This window comes from Suillus subalutaceus, assembly GCF_016647625.1.
Source record: "Suillus subalutaceus strain FC151 chromosome Unknown DFJ58scaffold_188, whole genome shotgun sequence".
Lineage (NCBI taxonomy): Eukaryota > Fungi > Basidiomycota > Agaricomycetes > Boletales > Suillaceae > Suillus > Suillus subalutaceus.
In genome coordinates, this window is record NW_024540437.1 from 48,893 (window position 1) to 65,849 (window position 16,957).

The 16,957-nt window shown below is 47.2% G+C and overlaps 6 protein-coding genes across 6 annotated transcripts; 2 read left to right on the forward strand and 4 right to left on the reverse strand.

Annotated features, from left to right (window-relative positions):
* Window positions 1-2,221: 2,221 nt before the first annotated feature.
* Window positions 2,222-3,529, reverse strand: DFJ58DRAFT_817827 (uncharacterized protein). The gene is made up of 2 exons (XM_041391813.1): window positions 3,511-3,529; window positions 2,222-3,457 (listed from the first exon to the last, which is right to left on the reverse strand). The coding sequence occupies exon 2, from the start codon at window positions 3,038-3,040 to the stop codon at window positions 2,720-2,722; it is 321 nt and encodes a 106-aa protein (XP_041237204.1). The 5' UTR covers window positions 3,041-3,457; window positions 3,511-3,529; the 3' UTR covers window positions 2,222-2,719.
* Window positions 2,991-3,632, reverse strand: DFJ58DRAFT_162205 (uncharacterized protein). Its single transcript, XM_041378961.1, has 3 exons — window positions 3,326-3,632; window positions 3,083-3,248; window positions 2,991-3,004 (listed from the first exon to the last, which is right to left on the reverse strand). The coding sequence occupies exons 1-2, from the start codon at window positions 3,469-3,471 to the stop codon at window positions 3,146-3,148; spliced, it is 249 nt and encodes an 82-aa protein (XP_041237205.1). The 5' UTR covers window positions 3,472-3,632; the 3' UTR covers window positions 2,991-3,004; window positions 3,083-3,145.
* A 6,017-nt stretch (window positions 3,633-9,649) lies between these two features.
* Window positions 9,650-10,724, reverse strand: DFJ58DRAFT_162460 (uncharacterized protein). Its single transcript, XM_041378963.1, has 5 exons — window positions 10,536-10,724; window positions 10,085-10,483; window positions 10,009-10,033; window positions 9,728-9,957; window positions 9,650-9,666 (listed from the first exon to the last, which is right to left on the reverse strand). Exons 2-4 carry the CDS (start codon window positions 10,355-10,357, stop codon window positions 9,797-9,799), a joined length of 459 nt encoding a protein of 152 aa, XP_041237206.1. The 5' UTR covers window positions 10,358-10,483; window positions 10,536-10,724; the 3' UTR covers window positions 9,650-9,666; window positions 9,728-9,796.
* A 975-nt stretch (window positions 10,725-11,699) lies between these two features.
* DFJ58DRAFT_817886 (uncharacterized protein) lies at window positions 11,700-13,613 on the forward strand. The gene is made up of 3 exons (XM_041391814.1): window positions 11,700-11,940; window positions 12,005-13,245; window positions 13,301-13,613. The coding sequence occupies exons 1-2, from the start codon at window positions 11,773-11,775 to the stop codon at window positions 13,199-13,201; spliced, it is 1,365 nt and encodes a 454-aa protein (XP_041237207.1). The 5' UTR covers window positions 11,700-11,772; the 3' UTR covers window positions 13,202-13,245; window positions 13,301-13,613.
* On the forward strand, window positions 13,579-14,697 carry DFJ58DRAFT_162371 (vesicle transport protein). Its single transcript, XM_041378962.1, has 5 exons — window positions 13,579-13,770; window positions 13,827-13,918; window positions 13,975-14,153; window positions 14,204-14,285; window positions 14,340-14,697. Exons 1-5 carry the CDS (start codon window positions 13,749-13,751, stop codon window positions 14,379-14,381), a joined length of 417 nt encoding a protein of 138 aa, XP_041237208.1. The 5' UTR covers window positions 13,579-13,748; the 3' UTR covers window positions 14,382-14,697.
* On the reverse strand, window positions 14,506-15,652 carry DFJ58DRAFT_749711 (uncharacterized protein; the record flags this gene model as incomplete). Its single annotated transcript, XM_041387685.1, has 7 exons — window positions 14,506-15,012; window positions 15,067-15,153; window positions 15,202-15,229; window positions 15,270-15,311; window positions 15,358-15,396; window positions 15,446-15,529; window positions 15,581-15,652. The coding sequence occupies 7 exons, from the start codon at window positions 15,650-15,652 to the stop codon at window positions 14,822-14,824; spliced, it is 543 nt and encodes a 180-aa protein (XP_041237209.1). The 3' UTR covers window positions 14,506-14,821.
* Between the last annotated feature and the right edge of the window lie 1,305 nt (window positions 15,653-16,957).

Genomic DNA, 16,957 nt, shown 5'->3' on the forward strand with positions numbered 1-16,957 from the left:
TATACTAGCTAAGTAAAAAGTACTATTGGTATTACTTACAATTGACACGTATACCTGGTATTATCAGGTTCATCCAGGTTTCATCGTCGTGGCCTTCAACGTCGAGCTCATGTTATTTTACGTCGATTTATTAGTACCGTTTAGATCCACATGCTCACATACCATAATTAGTTTCAGACCATGTGTGTAGCCGTTGCCTCGTTGTAACACAATACTCGCTTCCGGGGTCCGGTTATACTACATCCTATCCTAGCGATCACTCCGGACTCCTTCTCACACCCTTACGGCTTCGTTATACCCCACATGCTGCGTACCCGCCCAGTGAGTACTAGCTAGGCGCATCACCGTCCACGCCATCCTGCTGGTACCTATTAGCAATGTTCTTATCTACTGACGTGGCAGAAATCAAATGAAATGGCACCTATTGTAATGCTAATATAGCAATGCCACCGCGCTTCAATACACATCGTGTATCACTGCATTTCATTCAACCTGCGTGAAACCTAGGCGGTATCTGATACCTTCATCTCGGCTGTGAAGACAACCGCTTTCACACATACATGTACTACTACATGTACAACTTGATCGATCACCATTAAACATTAGGTAGGAACCGCAGAGCTTCTGGTTCTGAGTCCTCATTTACGGGGGCACAGGGCATCTCCGCAGCAGCGCCTTTCAAAACAAAGAGATCCAGCACGATGGTTCCATCGGACCTGCACCGCAGTTAGTTCTGGTCTTGGACGCCGCAATACGCGACGTCATCTGCACTTCCATTCGATTACCTCGTAATAATATCATCGGACTCATTGGCCTGTTAATTCAGACTCCATGTCCGAACACGACCGACTCCTACGCTTGATCGATCCCAAAAAGGCCCGCTGTGTGTCACCGTTGGAGATGATGAAAATCTTTGCAAGGGTAGGAATGTTCTAGTGTGACAGTCAGAGCGATGCTACAAGTCGTATATAAGTGCAATTCACCATTGTAAAACCAAAGCAGCGCCTGTTATCGTTTTTAGAGTCGGGATCTATATCATCAGCAGACAGTATCAGTGTCCTGCTCCACAGGTCTCGTACTCTATCAGTATAGATCTTGGGCTCGGACGCCGCCGCCATCCGCACTTCAAAGTCCCATTAGATTGCCTGATTAACAGATCATCGGCGTCCTATTCGATTATTGCGTGTTAATATAGACTCCATGCATATGTCCGTCTTTCCGAACACGAACAATTCTTGGGCCTGATCCTGAAAGGGGGCTCCTTCTCATTCGATTCTCAAAGGCCCCTGCGTTTTGGTCGTCGCCGCATGTTAGATCTTTGGATATATCTGTAACTTGCCTGTACAAAACTAGAGCAGAACCCGTTTTCAAAGTAGATGGATTGTCTATTCACCTTTCAATATCCGTGATCTTGATTTCAAAGAGTCTCGAACTAGTAGTGTCCGGCTTAAAGATAGTTGATCTAACGACCCGCGGAGCTGCCGTCGATTGAAATAATCACGTCCGTTCAGAGAGCGCGAGAAAAGGGTACCTTCTAGTAGTCGTTATGTAGGATGGTTTTCGTTCCATAAACCATACTAAATGTATCTTATCGTGCCACCAGCGCCGGTACCGTAGTGTCGGAGCTGGCTTTAAGTTCATAGAGGTCACTAGAGCTACCTAGGGATATAATCCAAATAAGTAGGAGCCTGCGCAGCAATATCGATAGTCACTCTCACCATCACGACAGACTCGAACACGAAACATTGCGCCTCGTCGATTCCAGCCTGCTTATCCACTCAAGGCGTGGCCCATACCGCGCGCCGTTCCCAAATAGCAATAGCAGCAGGAGATGTATAATGATGATCCGGAAGACTGGGGGCCTGTTAGAAGACCGATTGGAAGCTAAAAATTGAGCCTGAGGGATCTAAACCTTCGAAACTCAGGGGAATCGAAGGTCAAACAGGGTCACGAGTGACTAGATAAACAGTAAAACATGTCATAGCAAATGACACACGCGGTACCGTAGGCCGATATAAATCAGTTTCATGTCATGGGTTGCACTAGCTAGAGCGAACGTTGTCAAAAATTGCAATCATAACTTCTGCCGTTATTGATTTATTGTATGGACCCTTGGGGAAGACGTGAGATGATCTCGTAACTGCATCATGGCACAATCGAATAAGCATGATGTACTATGTCAGTCTACAAACACGTACATGGGATGGTTCTGATGACTCACTAGTAGAAGTTCAAGCTCATTCCAGTTATATAAATCGAACAATGTTAGAATTTTTTTTTCTTGGCCCGTCTGCTCACATGATGAGATGATACGTCTTCTCTGAGAAAATTTAGATCAGGTGAAGAGAAACTTTGGTGCTAGTCCATCATTATCAATGAAGATAACAATGTGCGTCCTTTACAAACAAGCTGGAACCACCACATGAGCGGTACTCCAGCCCATGTATCTCAGGAGAGAAGTGGTCTGTTTAATTTTTTTTACCGCGGATCGACATCTACATCGCGAAGAAAGCTACCTCGGTATTAAGCCTCGCCCGCGACATAACAGCCCTGACCTTGGGAAGTTCTCGCAGAGCCCGAGTCGGGGGACCAACAATCAGCCGTCGAGTCACCATCCCACTCTTAACGCAACACCGGGAGCAAAGTTGCACATGTGACTCATATAAGCATTTGATGGAACGCTGGAGCTGCATGCAGGTACGTGAGCTTCATACCTCATTTAGAAAGAAGAGTTATGCGACTGGACCTTTCCACCAGCTACGTACAACTTTGAATGACCGCTCGGATCTCCTGGAACATACGTACGTTCTTTGTGTGCTGGGAGTCGCGTTCGAGCTTGTATAAATTTGAACTGCCTGTTTAGATTGTACTTCCATACCGGAATTTCGTACGGATCGACATCAGCATCGCCGGAGTAAACTAGCATGACGGTGACGCAACATCCCTGAACTTGAGAAGTTCTCGCAGATTCGAGGCCCGCCGTCTCTGTCAGAATCCGCGATGACTGCAAAAACAAAAGCATCCAAGGTCCAAGGAACATTGTACGTGAGCTTCTTTCAGAAGGAAGACACCAACTACGCACAGCTTTGAGCGACCGCTCACGGCTCTGGATCTCCCAGAATTTTTTAGGAACTGTCGGTTCATATTAAGTGCCCTGATGGGTTCGACGAAGCTTTGTTGTGATGCTGGTATGTCTGAGCAAAGACATGGTTCGTATTCGGAGAGGTGGTTGGGGCAGTGCAAGTTTCCTGGGATGAACTAACGTCATCAAGATGATAAGATTGTTGGGCAGCACGCTTCCTTGTGGCTGCTGCGCAGTGCGAACCTACTGTACCACATCCATCGTTTATCCAGGTCGCACGAGGGAAGTGGCAAAGTGGATGCGGCAGTGTATCCCACCATGCCGTGGAAGGGCGCTAGGGAAACACAAGGCAAGATTGACAAACCGTCAAGCATACTGCAGGAAGTCATGGGTAGGACTGGCGACAAATGTGACCTGCACTCGCTCACAAACTTCGTGGAAATTAACTTTGCCAAGTTTCAACTGTGCCACTGCCACTGTTTACGGCTTCTTCAAGTATTTCCTTTTTCGAAAGCTGGCACTCGACGTTCCGAATGAATAAATTCAATTCATCTAACCAATGCCTCAGTATGTCGGACGTGTGCATGTCGATGAGCAGTTGTTGTGACCGTATTTAGTAGTCGAAAGTGTTAGCCCTGCAGCTATACCTGACTGAAGTGCGGCCACGGTGAGCCTTCAATATTCAATTGAGACCCCGCAGGCACTTCCGACAAGTTCCTGTTACAAACTCCTCGATCGATGCATATAGACTATGGCGCCATGTAAGTATTGAATTGTCCCCGTTTTCAATAGTCATGCGAATGCTTATTCAGGTTGTGCCTTTGTGACATGCTGCTGTCTCCCTGGATATGGCAACTCTTCAAAGCTTCACCTCCCAGGAACATCGTGCATGCCCTTGTATGCCCTCTGGCGTTTGATTTGTGAGCGATTCGTGTATACATGACATCCCCTGAATAATGATGGATTGGGTCCTTGCGATCAGGCCCTGGTGAAGTGTGCCTCTGCACTTTGAAGGAAGCGCCAAACGCAATCATAGGGATGGCCTTATACTTCCTTGTCCCTTTCTGGCGACGTGGCCGCAACCAGGAGTCATTTTATTGATTTCGCCTTCATTCTTATTGCTTGTAATTAATGGCGAGATAAGAGCATTATCGTTGCTGATCGAATTCGGTGCCTAGGGAACTGGAATGTAGGTTAGACCACAACGAAACAATAGATATGGAATGCTTGTCTTCTGTATGATCTGCTGGCTTCTGCTAGGCAACCCAAATTTTCATTCCGTTGCGCTGACGAGCATATCATAGATTACATTCACTAGGTACTCACTAGCACACTCCACTTCGCTCAACCCCATATGGCACTCCCGACGTCATGCAATTGCAGGAAAGGGTTTCATTTTCATAAGCCCGTGAGGTGAACTGGGCGAGCGCAGCAGACCCTTTCTGGTTACCCCATACATCGAAGCCGTATGCGTGACTGAAAAAGTACCAACCGTTGTTAAGCACCTGAGGACAATATCGTGCTGCGCCTTGCGTCAATAATATGCTGAATACGCGGATGCTCCTGTTTGCAGTGTAATTGCGCCCATCGAACAACGGCGTCTTCGAACATTGCAACATTGGCCGTTCCTCGCGGATAGTAAATACCCGTTAGTGATGGGGTTGACTGTGAGTAGTACCACGAGGGGTTGCAATTTACTGAACCGACGTTCGATAGAAGGGCCAGTGGAGACAAGTCTTCTTTAGATTCATTAGCAAGCTTTTCGTCATTTTCATACAGCCATCTGCACTTCTATTCGCCTTGTTCGTGGGGCCACCTGCATGTCTACAGTGAATGCAGCTTGTGCAGCCCATAGAGTATGCAATGTGCTAATGCGCTCATGTTATAGGTTGAGATTGCCCTGGATCGATTTACTTTCATTATATTATTCTTTGCGATCTCGCACCTGTTTCTTGCTAATCGGTGGCGAAAGGGGATCCATAGTTCGCGTCCGCCACTCTTACCTCCCCTCTTCATCTCCGGCTCAGCCAAGGATCCTGCAATTTAACACATTTTAAGCTCGAGACTGGGGTACAACTAAACCTAAACCACACTTACTAGGAAAGAAGACGTCGCTGATCAAAAAACCATGTGATATCTGATAGTGATACAGAAGAGAAATGCATATCTTCCACTACGATAAGTCCTGAAGCATTGATATCGTCCAACAACAATCTTCAGTGGTGGGGCGACCTCATGTTTTCATGCTGGCCACCAGGAACCAGATCAACGAAGCACTTTCATTGCTGGGACTTAGCACCGAACAGTATTTGCCGATCTGCGCTCGGCTTTTGTACTGATCATCTTGTGGAGCAGATTGATGATCGGGCAACCTGGTGGTGTCCTAGTGTGTGATGGGACGTTTGATAAGTAGTTCGATCTGAGGATTCTGCATACCTTCTTGGTGCTCGTCCCTGAGCTTATCTCCTGGAGATCCCCAGGCTTCTGAGTTTAAATGGTGTCTCGGTAAACTACTAGGGGAACAGCGGTGGTTCGACAAATGAGGGTGACTATGCCGCTAGATAGATTGATGTGCACATGATCCCAGGAGTAGCGAGAATATTCTATTCCTCATTGACGATGGAACTTCTATGGGGCCAACTTCTCGTCCAGCCTGACATATGTTAGATTGACCTTGGATTGACCTCTTATTTCAAGTGATATTGCTGACGCCTTCTATGGCAGCTTGTGACTGGAGGGCATGAACCTAACGGAGTTTGTCAGTATTGTACAGCCAAGATGTTAGATGTTGCTTTAAGTTTCAGGCAGTGTTCGTCAGAAAAAGGGTGCTAACTGGAGTGGAGTAGTAAAAACTAAGGCCTAGCACAGATCTAGCCGCGGACTTCCAATTGTAGCCTGAGAAAACTCTGAGACAGCGTTCAGGTCAAGTAGTAGTACTAACGCAGTAGTTTCCCAACCATGGTAGTACTAGTAGGTATCCTGAGGCAAGTATTGTTCCACTCAGGTTCGAACCCGGATAACTAGGGAGGTTTCCTACTATAATTGGCCCGGTTACACGCACTAATTGACTCATTAATCAGGTACTCGTTAGAATTGCTGTTGCACAGCTCTGGCCTTCCTCAGTGGGGTCACGGCGGACATATTTGGCCTAAGGCGATGTTTCTGGATGGCATACAGCGCGAGGGGGCGGTCCGCGAGAAAATGTCGTTGAAATTCGATCCGCCGCGAAGATGAAGTGTATGTCTCGAGGGCCCGAGAGTTAAAATATTGCAAGACAATATCGTCGGTTGCTAACTTCATTCATGGTGGACACCCTTGACTACGTCTTTCGCGGTTATCGCGGAGGCAGAAAGGCATTAGACCCTCTACGGAAACAGTGTGTGCTATCCGACAAGTGTCCCATCTAAGCGCACATGTCGGCAACCTGGCATTCAAAGGAACTCGAGGCCTTCATGCAAACAGTGCGGTTTTACCGTGGGAGTCCCGTTGTCAGTTCCCGTTTTCTAGTTTGTGCGATTATCTTATTAATTATTGCTATAGTACACTTCTCGCAGAATACCAGAACGACTGATCATCCAGCACACTGTTATGACCAGGACGATGACGTTGCAAAAGTCTATATGCTTACTGCAGACAGCTTCTGTATCTTACAAATGTGCTGCTGGTTAATTCGAGACAGACCTCGGTGACAATGACCGTCGGCAGTGCTTGAAACTAGGAGGATATGGATAAGTGAGCCCAAGTCCTCCTTGTTGTATTGCCTATCCATCGCTCGCACTAGGTTGATATTCTTAGGCACATTTCTTTAAGCCTAGCTCCGACATACCCGATACGCGCTGCGGCGAAAAGATACACCCAGCATGCTAGATTTACTATTGCCACGCGGGCAAAAACTTTCTTCTTTGGCCCAGGCCTCCCAAGGCCCGCGTTCCAGCACGTTCTCGGTGCGAATTATTTGAAACCAGCGTTGCTATCTCGGACGAAGTTAGATGTCTTCATCCAAGCCCATTACCGATATCGTAACGGCGCGGCCCCAGCCCCCAACTCGCTTATTCTTGGCATGTTTTATGTCCATCGGATCAAACGCAGATGTCAATGCATGATGTTCTTCAACTCGTGTCCATGATTCTATCTTAACCAGTCTTAGCCAAGTGGTAAGCGTGACAGACCAGAAATCTGTTGCAGGTTCGAAACCTGCTCAACCATCTTTTTTTTCCCTTTTACCACTTCACTCATGGCTAGATCCTCCAATGTCTATCTTTTAAGTAGTCATAGCCAACTGGCACCAGAACAGATTAGAAATCTGCTCTCTTGGGTGGTGCAGATTCGAAACCTGTCGACAAATGTCTTATCACACCTTGACATATGGTTTCCTCGGGGTCCTTATCTCAACTGGTTTTAGTCAAGTGATTACCGCAACAGAATCTAGATCTGTTTCTCTTAAACTGTGCAAGTTCGAAACCTGCCGACCGGAGTTTTTTTCTATCAGAACATACCTTGACATTCACTCATGGACAGTCGCTCGGAGGTTCATCTCAAGTTTGCCCCGGCCAAAGTGGTTACCACAACAGAATGACGAGGACAACGTCGCCGACGCCTTCACCAAGGCTTTACCCCGTCCCCGCAGCCAGAAACTTCTTATGCTGATAATGGTCATCGATGACCAAGTTGCTGAACGCTAACGTCGTCGTAGATTTGACCATGGTAAGTTGCACGTTGTATTTGACGATAGCTGACATCTTCGATCGTGTCTTATCTTACCTTCATTCAAATGCAAGCGTGACATTGATCCATCATGCAGAGAACGTTAACGTATTCAACATCATAAATATTCTCGACTCACACCCGGGCCGCTGACTCGGATGCCAACTACATAAATTAACTTACATGACACCATATAACTAACAGGTATCACAAACGAAACTTAGAATCAAGTGAAAACAAATTTCTCCTGCTCCTTGCAGAGCACCAGACAACCGTCAACTTCTTCGAGCATCTCCCGTGCTACACACCATTGCCAGTCGATATATGCACGCGCTCCTGGAAAGCGATTGAGCTCATGCCCGTTGCTGCGTCGGAGTCGGCCACGAGCTTCGCGTGATATTCTCGAACACCAAGGATCAGGCGTGGTCCTAACACAAACATCTGCGCGGCCTGTAAAATTTGAAGAATCCATTGCAGAGCATATCGGTCCTATAGAAATGATGAATCGTGGTCGCATACAGGGGTCAGTGCAAAACTGCTAGCATACCGTTGAGATCATTGGAGCCAAATTAACTATGATAGTGAGACAAGAAACAGCAACAAAGCTAGCATGTCCGATCCTTCAGCGGAAAAAGAGAACCATATTCACAATGTGAGCCCACCTCGCAAAGTAAAACATGTGAGTTTTCATCAACACCCTGAAACAGTCCCCGACAATTCCTCCTGCTGAATGTTGTCGCAGTTCATGGAAGTGTTTTACAGCAATCCAGACTGCGAGACACAGTGTAAAGACCTCCCGCACAGTGGCAAGTATCCAAGAAATGGGAATCAGGCGCAGGATATCTGCCGCAAAGTTCATCGTGCACACATAGGTGCCGGAGAGGATGAGTTCCTCTGGTATACATCAATGAGCTCCATGCAATTTTTTTCATCCACAATTAAGCGTACCCCCTGAAGAATGCATCGTTTCCATTACCATGCTCACCACACCGAAAATGACGACAGCCAGGAAGGTGACAACGAGAAATATCAGGATCTTTCTGGATCGTTGATATGTGGCATGTAACCGAGCTATCATGATGACTTGCAAGATGTTTCAGTCGAGTCAATATCACTGAGGTCTTGCAACTGCAAAGCTCACCCCCCAGCATTGCACCCGCCACAAAAATTGACCAATCCCATATGATGAACAGAATCCAGCCTGAGGAATCCACTTAGTGATCAGCCCAGGGTAACACACTCCAAACAGACTCACATCTGTGGTAGTCATTATAGCGAACCAATAACCTGGTCAAAAATCACACTCACCTCTACAGGGCGCCACGGTTAATTGAAGGGGAAGAGCGGGGATCAGTGCAAAAGACTCACTGTGTCTGTCAACAAGATTGTCGGAAGACCGTCTGTATATCACAAGTCAGAAAAGGCAAAGATCATGAATGTACGAAGACATACTCAGTATGTTCATGCTGATTGTGAGATATGGTTATCAGTACAAAAACAGTGCCGAGCCTTCTAAACATACAGATTAAGGAATATTGCAAGATAGCGCACCTGGGATATTCAAGAGTCGGATGAGTGGCCGTTCACACCTATAATGCAAACTACATACACCAAGATACAGAACGGTCATAAGTGACCAACGTTGCCTCTGTCTGACCAACGTTGCTTCTGTCGCAAATCAGTTTTGTTACTCAGATGTGAGGTTCTGCTCACCCAGATCAGTTCGACCTAAAATCATTCTTAGCAAGATGGTTGCTCCGGTAATACATCAACGTACCTCCTGTCCGAGTGTAAGTGCTGTATATAGTTGTAAGAAATCAGAAGTTCTTTAATATTATCAGGCACACCCCAATCATACGTCACTAAAACGACAGCGGCAACTGCGAAACCATAGTCAAGGTTAGATCGAGACGTCAGCGGCAGCGACTGCTCTCCACGAACCTGAAAAATAACTGCCAACAATATATGAATTGATGAACGGCCACCAACTAGAGTCGTTTGAGACTAGGGTCATACTAGTACTGTTAGAGGATGTATGAGTGTTAGAGGATCGGTGCGAGGGAGTGGGGAACTTGGTGGACGTGGTACGACGAGGGAGTTGGTGCTAGATATACAACCATCCAGCGCTTGTATGGCCGAAATGAGCATGATCAAACATGTTATATCTGTTCCTGTGTTGATTGATCAAGTATCTGAAGGCAACCAACAAGGAGAAATCAAACCAGGAGTCCTCGAAATAACGACAGACTAAAATTATAGTAAGGACTCGCACATGGTTCGAAATGCTGAAACACGAACATCCTGATCTCGGCAACTGGTCATTCCCGGTGTGCATTTATTATTATTGAGACCTCGGTCACATAAAATAAAGCCACTCCTTCCTGTGTCTACCACAGGTAAAAACATAGCCTCGATAAAGAGCGAGCATTCATTTCCATCATAACAGCCGTTGACGATATCCGGCTGCGGGATGAGATCTTGGTACTGATCTATAGCGCAACGTGACCGTATTTTACCACACGCCATAGCTGTGACAAGACATGAGCTACAACTCGGATTGGAAAGGAGCATACAGTTTATTCATCGCAAGGACAAGTCTGCCTGAGTAAATAACAGATCGTTGACCCAACATTGCAATTTTGTCTGAGTTGATGACAACGACTTCCAGTACCATCAATCGGACACGAATCAGGTCGCCTGAAATATTAAGATGTCGGGTTGAGTCTCTAACCACCAGTATGAGACCCACCGTGCATGTTCTTCCAGACGGCATATGCCAACCAAGATGCCTATCACATGGAGAGGCTTTGGACCGTCTCGCAACAATGAAGGCCAAAAGAAGAGCGATAGTGTCGCCAAAGGCACTGGCAGTGACTAGTGAATACGGATGGGCACATCGGGATTCAACGACTAGGTAACTCGAATGGGATACTCCTTTTGAAGCATTCAAAAAAGCAATCCTGACGTCTGACCAGAAATCATTCTACGGGTTTTTCCCTCAGCTTCGCGGCGTGCCTGGGGTATTGTCATTTTACTGGTAACGATTCACATTCGTGATCTGGGGGATAGAAGGATAATCGATTGATAATTTCAATTGCCTACGTAATATTAGAGATCCGTACCAGACGATGAGGATGGAAACGCACCTGCCGGGATTGGAGAACTTGCTCTGACTCCCAGTGTTGTATATACCGGAAAATTGGAAATGACCGTCCGTCCCGTTCCTTCTGTCGGTATCGTCCGACCTTCATTTGGCTGTCCGGATTCCGGAACGCCTCGGAATTCCTCCAAAATCTCGGACTTTATGTTTCAGGATTTGGGCCAACTTTGGGCATCACCGGGCGGTACAACCTCACAAATGATATATCCTTGAGGCCTGTTACCAACGAGGCAAACGTGGACATGACCCCTAGAGTTAGGTCAGGGATACCTGTGAGACGATCAGCAACGTGATTATGGTTTGTCGGATGATAGGGACAGAGCGGACGGGACGGACAGAACTTTCGAACTTCCAGGTTCCCTCGTAGTGTTTATTTTGTGACGAAATATTCGGACTTAAATCGGTCAGCTACTTACAGACTTGGGTCCTTCAGCCATGTATTTCAAGGATCATGTACTTACTATTGTAAGTGGCGGGTGAGACAAGCGTCGAACAGCTCCATAGCATGAAGCAAATGTTGGCTTGCCTGATGTCTCTTTTCACACAGAATGCATGCACAGATGCAGACTTGGGGCCTATAATAAACAGTTGTGTCGGACACGAGATTCAGCAGCACTGAGGTGGCACGAAAGGCGTGGTGATAGATGAACCGATACATGCCTTCCGCAAGCCGCAAACTCCCAAGCACCATTCTGAAGGACAAAAACGACCATTGTCCCCCAGTGGGCATGGCATTTGGCAAGCATGATGGTTGTTGTTTATTGTCGGGACTGCAAATTACAGTGATCAGTCAGCGGAGACCCAATAATCCTACTCAATCTCCTACATGCCTCCCAAAGCTCACCGCGCTGGCGCAACGGGCCTCCCTCGTACACACTCCCGTTCATCATCAGGGGGCTCCTCCAAAGCAGCACTGAACCTTCACTTTACGCAGAAAGATCCTGCTCCACCGAAGCAAGTCGAAAGAACGAAGAAAAACGGCCTAGTTCATGACGTGCGTCACATCAATGTTGACCCCTCAAAAATTCTGGCTGAACCGTGTGATATCTTTTGTTTAGCCGCATTCAAGAAATACTTCGCCGTATCCTCCTCGAGTGAATAGCTCGACACGTCTTGCTTCAAGGGAGCAGCTACCAGTTCAAGCACAGCGGCATGTGCCTCCCTCAAACCAGCGGCAGACAACTGGCAAACCTAAAGCTGGATTTACTATCGCTAGCCAAAGTGCGGATGAAGACGAGGAGTGGGTCTCTAGCGAGAGTGGGGCAGCGACTCCGAGCAGTGTGAGTTCTGACAGTGGCAGGTCCCGGACACCGGTCGAGACGCACAAACATGCGCTCCCCGCGGCCCCGCCCATTGATGAACTCATACATCGACCAGAAACTCCAAGAGCACAACCGCCCTCTATGTCACGGGTGCCTACCATCCGTCCCCCCGAGGCACCGGCTCGAACGTTATCAGTTGTAGCTGTGTCAGCTGCGCATATATCACCTGCTCCAGCACTAGCCACATCCAGGCATCATGTGAAACAATCTAATATTTCTCAGCACCCTTCTCCTGAGCGCCGTATCATGGAGACTCGCTCGGAGAACACCTCGCCTATTCATCGCTCACGTCCAAACAAGCGTCAGTCAGTCACGCGTCCGCCATCTACTCATTCGACAACAAGTAGAAATGATGCACCATTACGCCCACATCCACTTATCCGAGGTCAGTCATATGGCCATGCAGCTCCAGTGACACCACGTATGGTGCCTCTCGTTCCACTCACCATCACATCTGAAGCCGCTCCAGCGCACATATCCACCACCCAGATCTATGATGCGGAGGATAGAATGTGCACTTCGCCGTCGAGTATCAAGACTACATGTGCTCCACCACCTAACCGCAAAGCATCAATATCATCTGCACGTTCGGTGGTCACTCTTCCAGCTGAAGCACATATCCAACCACTCCATTTCAAGGCCGTACACGACCGCACTCGCACCTTGTCGTCCATGTCATCAACTTCATCGAGCTCTGTACAAGCGTTGTCATCACTTGCACAACTTCCCACCACCCGTCCGTCAACGCCGCAATATGCCTCGCATTTCCCTGCAGCTAGTCTGTACACCAACCTTGAAACTGTGCACCCGTTACTTCCACCACCGTACCTTAGTGCACACGTGTCCATCCTTGCGCACCGAAGTCCGTTGAGGGAGTCGTACGATAGAGTTATTGTCGCCAAGGAGCAACAACGACGCGGAGAGAGTGTTTGAGGCGCCCATACCGGTGCTTTTGAATCTTAGCTGGTCGGTGGAATGTCCGTGACATGTCTCCTCGTTCACCCTCATTTATTAAACTGACCAATATTTCAGATCTATACATACCATTATTGTCAATTCTTTCATCGTTGAACCCGACTTGTGTACCATTATGGATAATTCAATACCATTCACTGTCCCAGTGCTATCGGCGTTTCATTTCTCCACAGAGTTATGGCTACGTTTACTGTCCAGATGATTTCCTGCCATTGCGATGGCCTTGAACCTGAATACTTTTAGTATTACAAGACAATCTGACGTTTATATAGAACGCTTGACCATAGTTCTCTCCCTCGAAGATAACATTAATATAGACTTTGTGACTTCAATAATGTGACGTGTCAGTCACGCGGCTTGCGTTCATGAACCCTGTCCAGTGTAATTGGAACACGCCTTGCCACGCAGTCTAATTCTCAATTTCTCGTTTCACCACTCCGGCGATAGCTACGCTTCTCAAAAATCCCAAAAGTTTTTGCATAAGACACGCTTGAACTCTGGAAATATGTGGTTGTCTGATGCGCAAAGTGAGTCTACCCAAGCTGTCTGCTTTGGTTGTTGAATGAGAAGTTATGTATCTCAGAAATTGGCGTAGCCCTTACGACCTTCGGGACACTATTCATGTTCCTCGGTGTCATGCTGTTCTTCGACGCTGCTTTGTTAGCGCTAGGAAATGTGTGTAACCCCAGTTCCCGCCTTCCATTTTTTGCTCATACCAAGCTCTTGCACAGATGCTCTTCTTGTCTGGTCTTACCTTGATTATTGGCCCCCAAAAGACATTCTACTTCTTCGCGCGAAAGCAGAAGCTTCGAGGAACAGCATGCTTCATTGGCGGTATTCTCCTCGTGTTCATGAAGTATTCATTCATTGGAATGATTGTCGAGATATTTGGTTTCTTAAACCTGTTTGGGTACGTCCGGCATTTCCTAACGAGGAATTAAACCTGATAGCCAGGTTCAGCGACTTCTTCCCCGTGGTCGTGACATTCCTGCGCCAAGTACCATTCATTGGCAACCTATTGTCGCTGCCATACATTCGACCTGTAAGAGTTCTTTATCAATATGGCTGAACGTTCGAGTTAAACCATTGGGAGTAGATCGTGGATCGTATAGCGGGTTCAAGGACGTCGGCTGTGTGACACCTCAAACAGGCTCGCCCAACATCAGATACTCGGAATTACAGCGGCATTTTACAAACAATCGTCTCGATGCATGTACATGAGATAATACCTGAGCGATGTTGAATGCCTTATACTAATTGAGGGGGTCGTGGTATACTCTTCCTCCATCATGGTCGACATCCCCCACTTCTCATGCGACCGCAATCAATGCGTCACTGGATACTCTCCCACTGTTCGAGCGTCCTTTAGCGTCATCGGGAAGCAAATCGGTTAGATGGCAATCAGCTGCATGCACAGCGGACAGCTCGTTGCGGTTGCGGATGTGAATCCGCTCTTCCTCGTCCGGTCAACGACAATACCACTGAATAGAGGTTAGGACAAAACATGGATCTTACATGGCATAAACAACCGCGAGATCGACCCTGAAGAGACTCTAGTGTGGACAAACAGACCACAGTCTATACGGTTCCAAAGCTGGTCGCATTAGCACCAGTGATAAACCAGCGTGAAGCAATCAAAGATCTGACAAAGGTTATGACGGCTCGTAATTCATGACTAAATTTCAAACGAGCCGCAGCATCATTCTGAGGTGTGCCAAGTGCAGTTATGCAGGAGTTCGCAGCAACCTCGAGCGTCCAAAGACCGTACCCTAGAGACGATCAGATATCAGGAACACATCCATATAGCTCTCGCGATTAAATACCAGTTGCAAATATGCTCCCGACGAATCCTCCATACGGCTCGAATTTCGTTGATGGCCAACAGAATATGGCACCCGAAGCTTGAAGGCCTGAGTAACGGTTGGTTGATGCATTTGATTAACGAGAAACATCGATACCAATCGAGTACAAGGCCAACGTGGAGGCCTTTCTGTAAACAGAAATCAGCTGTTAACTAAATGCATACACATATAGAATCAGAAGTCACATTGTATCCTATCCGTCCAATCTGCTTTAATCAGTATTGCTGTGGAAGAATCACAGATATTACTCACAATTACACCAGCGAATGGTGCCCACACGGAATGAGTGCCCTAACTAGTGGTCAGGGGATCCAACCATCCCCGAGCATCAGACACTTACAAAGTATGCCAGCTGTAAAAAAGCACTCTGGAGTTTGGTAATACCGAATACGGTCCGGAAGTGTGCGTTGAGCACAGAAAGGAGCTATCATTGGAGGTTGCAGCATCCAGAATAATAAATGTGTAAAGCTCGTACACCGTATGCAAAACCCTCTGTAAGTTCTGCATCGTTGGTAGTTTGGTTTAGCGAGAAGAAAATACGCAACATACATGTGAAGCATAGGGACGTCACAAGAGTGAACACAGAGGCTCATTGTTTTTGTCCGAGTTGAACTCCTGCGTCCCGTTCAATTGTTCGCGTCCAAACATGGATAAGGACTTGCTTGCCCGTCGGTCCCGTGGGAGGTGCCATGTTTTCGGACGACAAGGAAAGGAAGGGCACGCGTCTGTATGCCTGAAGATGTTCCGACGCTTATATTGCTGATTAGAGGCCAGGAAATAATTTGAATACATACGAACCTGAGCGATGCTCTACATAGCCATGACGCTGAAACTCCGGGAAATGCGTACGTATCCGCCCTATGATATCAAATATCAGGGATAAAGTGCGAGTGGGCGCAGGTCCTATGACCACATTCCAATTCTATTTCATGGACATACTATCACATAAAAAGGAGGTTTCGGCGCAATGACTGGGCCTAGTTAAGACGGAGCTCTGAGGATCTATACACTGCAAAAATGTTGTCAGCAGGTTTCGAACCGACTGCAAGAGAAACAGATTTCGATTCTGTTGTGATAACCACTTGCTTAAGACCAGTTAAGATGAGCCTCCGAGGAATCCATCCATGAGTGAATGTCAAAGTGTGTTCCAATAGAAAAATACCTGGTCGTCGGCAGGTTTCGAGCATGCGCAAGTCCGACGGAAATATATCTCGATTCTGTTGTAGTAACCACTTTGGCCAGGCGAAGTTGAAATGAACCTGCGAGGAAATGTCCATCAGTGAATCTTCAAGGCGTGTTCTGAGAGAGAAAAACCTCGTCGGCAGGTTTTGAACCTGCACTGGGCCAGTCCAAGAGACAGATTTCGATTCTGTGATAGTAACCACTTTGGCCAAGGCGAAGTTGAGATGAAGCTCTGAGGAACTGTCCATCAGTGAATCTTCAAGGCGTGTTCGGATAGAAAAAACCTCGTTGGCAGGTTTTGAACCTGCGCTGGTAGTGTCAGTCCAAGAGACAGATTTCGATTCCGTTGCAGTAACCACTTTGGCCAGGGCGAAGTGGAGATGAACCTCTGAGGAGCTTTCCATCAGTGAATCTTCAAGGCGTGTTCGGATAGAAAAAACCTCGGCGGCAAGTTTTGAAACTGCACTGGTAGTGTCAGTCCAAGAGATAGATTTTGATTATGTTGCAGTTACCAGGGCGAAATTGCTCCGAGGAATCGGGCGTTTTCCGATAGACAAAAAAACCCTGTTTTTCGGCAGGTTTTGAACCTGCGTAGTCCAAGAGAAACGGATTTTGATTCCGTTGTGGTAACCACTTTGGCGAGGATGAAGCTGAGATGAACCTCCGAGGA

What these genes read in the sequence shown, in the direction of transcription:
- DFJ58DRAFT_162371 (XM_041378962.1), top strand. Translation starts at nt 13,749, where the DNA reads ATGTGGTTGTCTGATGCGCAAA. An exon ending in CTTTGTTAGCGCTAGGAAAT is followed by an intron (nt 13,919 to 13,974) that starts GTGTGTAACCCC and finishes GCTCTTGCACAG; the next exon opens with ATGCTCTTCTTGTCTGGTCT. An exon ending in CGCTGCCATACATTCGACCT is followed by an intron (nt 14,286 to 14,339) that starts GTAAGAGTTCTT and finishes CATTGGGAGTAG; the next exon opens with ATCGTGGATCGTATAGCGGG.
- DFJ58DRAFT_817886 (XM_041391814.1), top strand. Translation starts at nt 11,773, where the DNA reads ATGCCTCCCAAAGCTCACCGCGCTGGCGCAACGGGCCTCCCTCGTACA. An exon ending in AAAACGGCCTAGTTCATGAC is followed by an intron (nt 11,941 to 12,004) that starts GTGCGTCACATC and finishes TCTTTTGTTTAG; the next exon opens with CCGCATTCAAGAAATACTTC.
- DFJ58DRAFT_162460 (XM_041378963.1), bottom strand. Translation starts at nt 10,357, where the DNA reads ATGCTCCTTTCCAATCCGAGTTGTAGCTCATGTCTTGTCACAGCTATG. An exon ending in CCAGTTGCCGAGATCAGGAT is followed by an intron (nt 10,034 to 10,084) that starts GTTCGTGTTTCA and finishes CTATAATTTTAG; the next exon opens with TCTGTCGTTATTTCGAGGAC. An exon ending in CGTTATTTCGAGGACTCCTG is followed by an intron (nt 9,958 to 10,008) that starts GTTTGATTTCTC and finishes CAATCAACACAG; the next exon opens with GAACAGATATAACATGTTTG.
- DFJ58DRAFT_817827 (XM_041391813.1), bottom strand. Translation starts at nt 3,040, where the DNA reads ATGTTCCTTGGACCTTGGATGCTTTTGTTTTTGCAGTCATCGCGGATT.
- DFJ58DRAFT_162205 (XM_041378961.1), bottom strand. Translation starts at nt 3,471, where the DNA reads ATGACTTCCTGCAGTATGCTTGACGGTTTGTCAATCTTGCCTTGTGTT. An exon ending in CGATGGATGTGGTACAGTAG is followed by an intron (nt 3,249 to 3,325) that starts GTTCGCACTGCG and finishes AGTTCATCCCAG; the next exon opens with GAAACTTGCACTGCCCCAAC.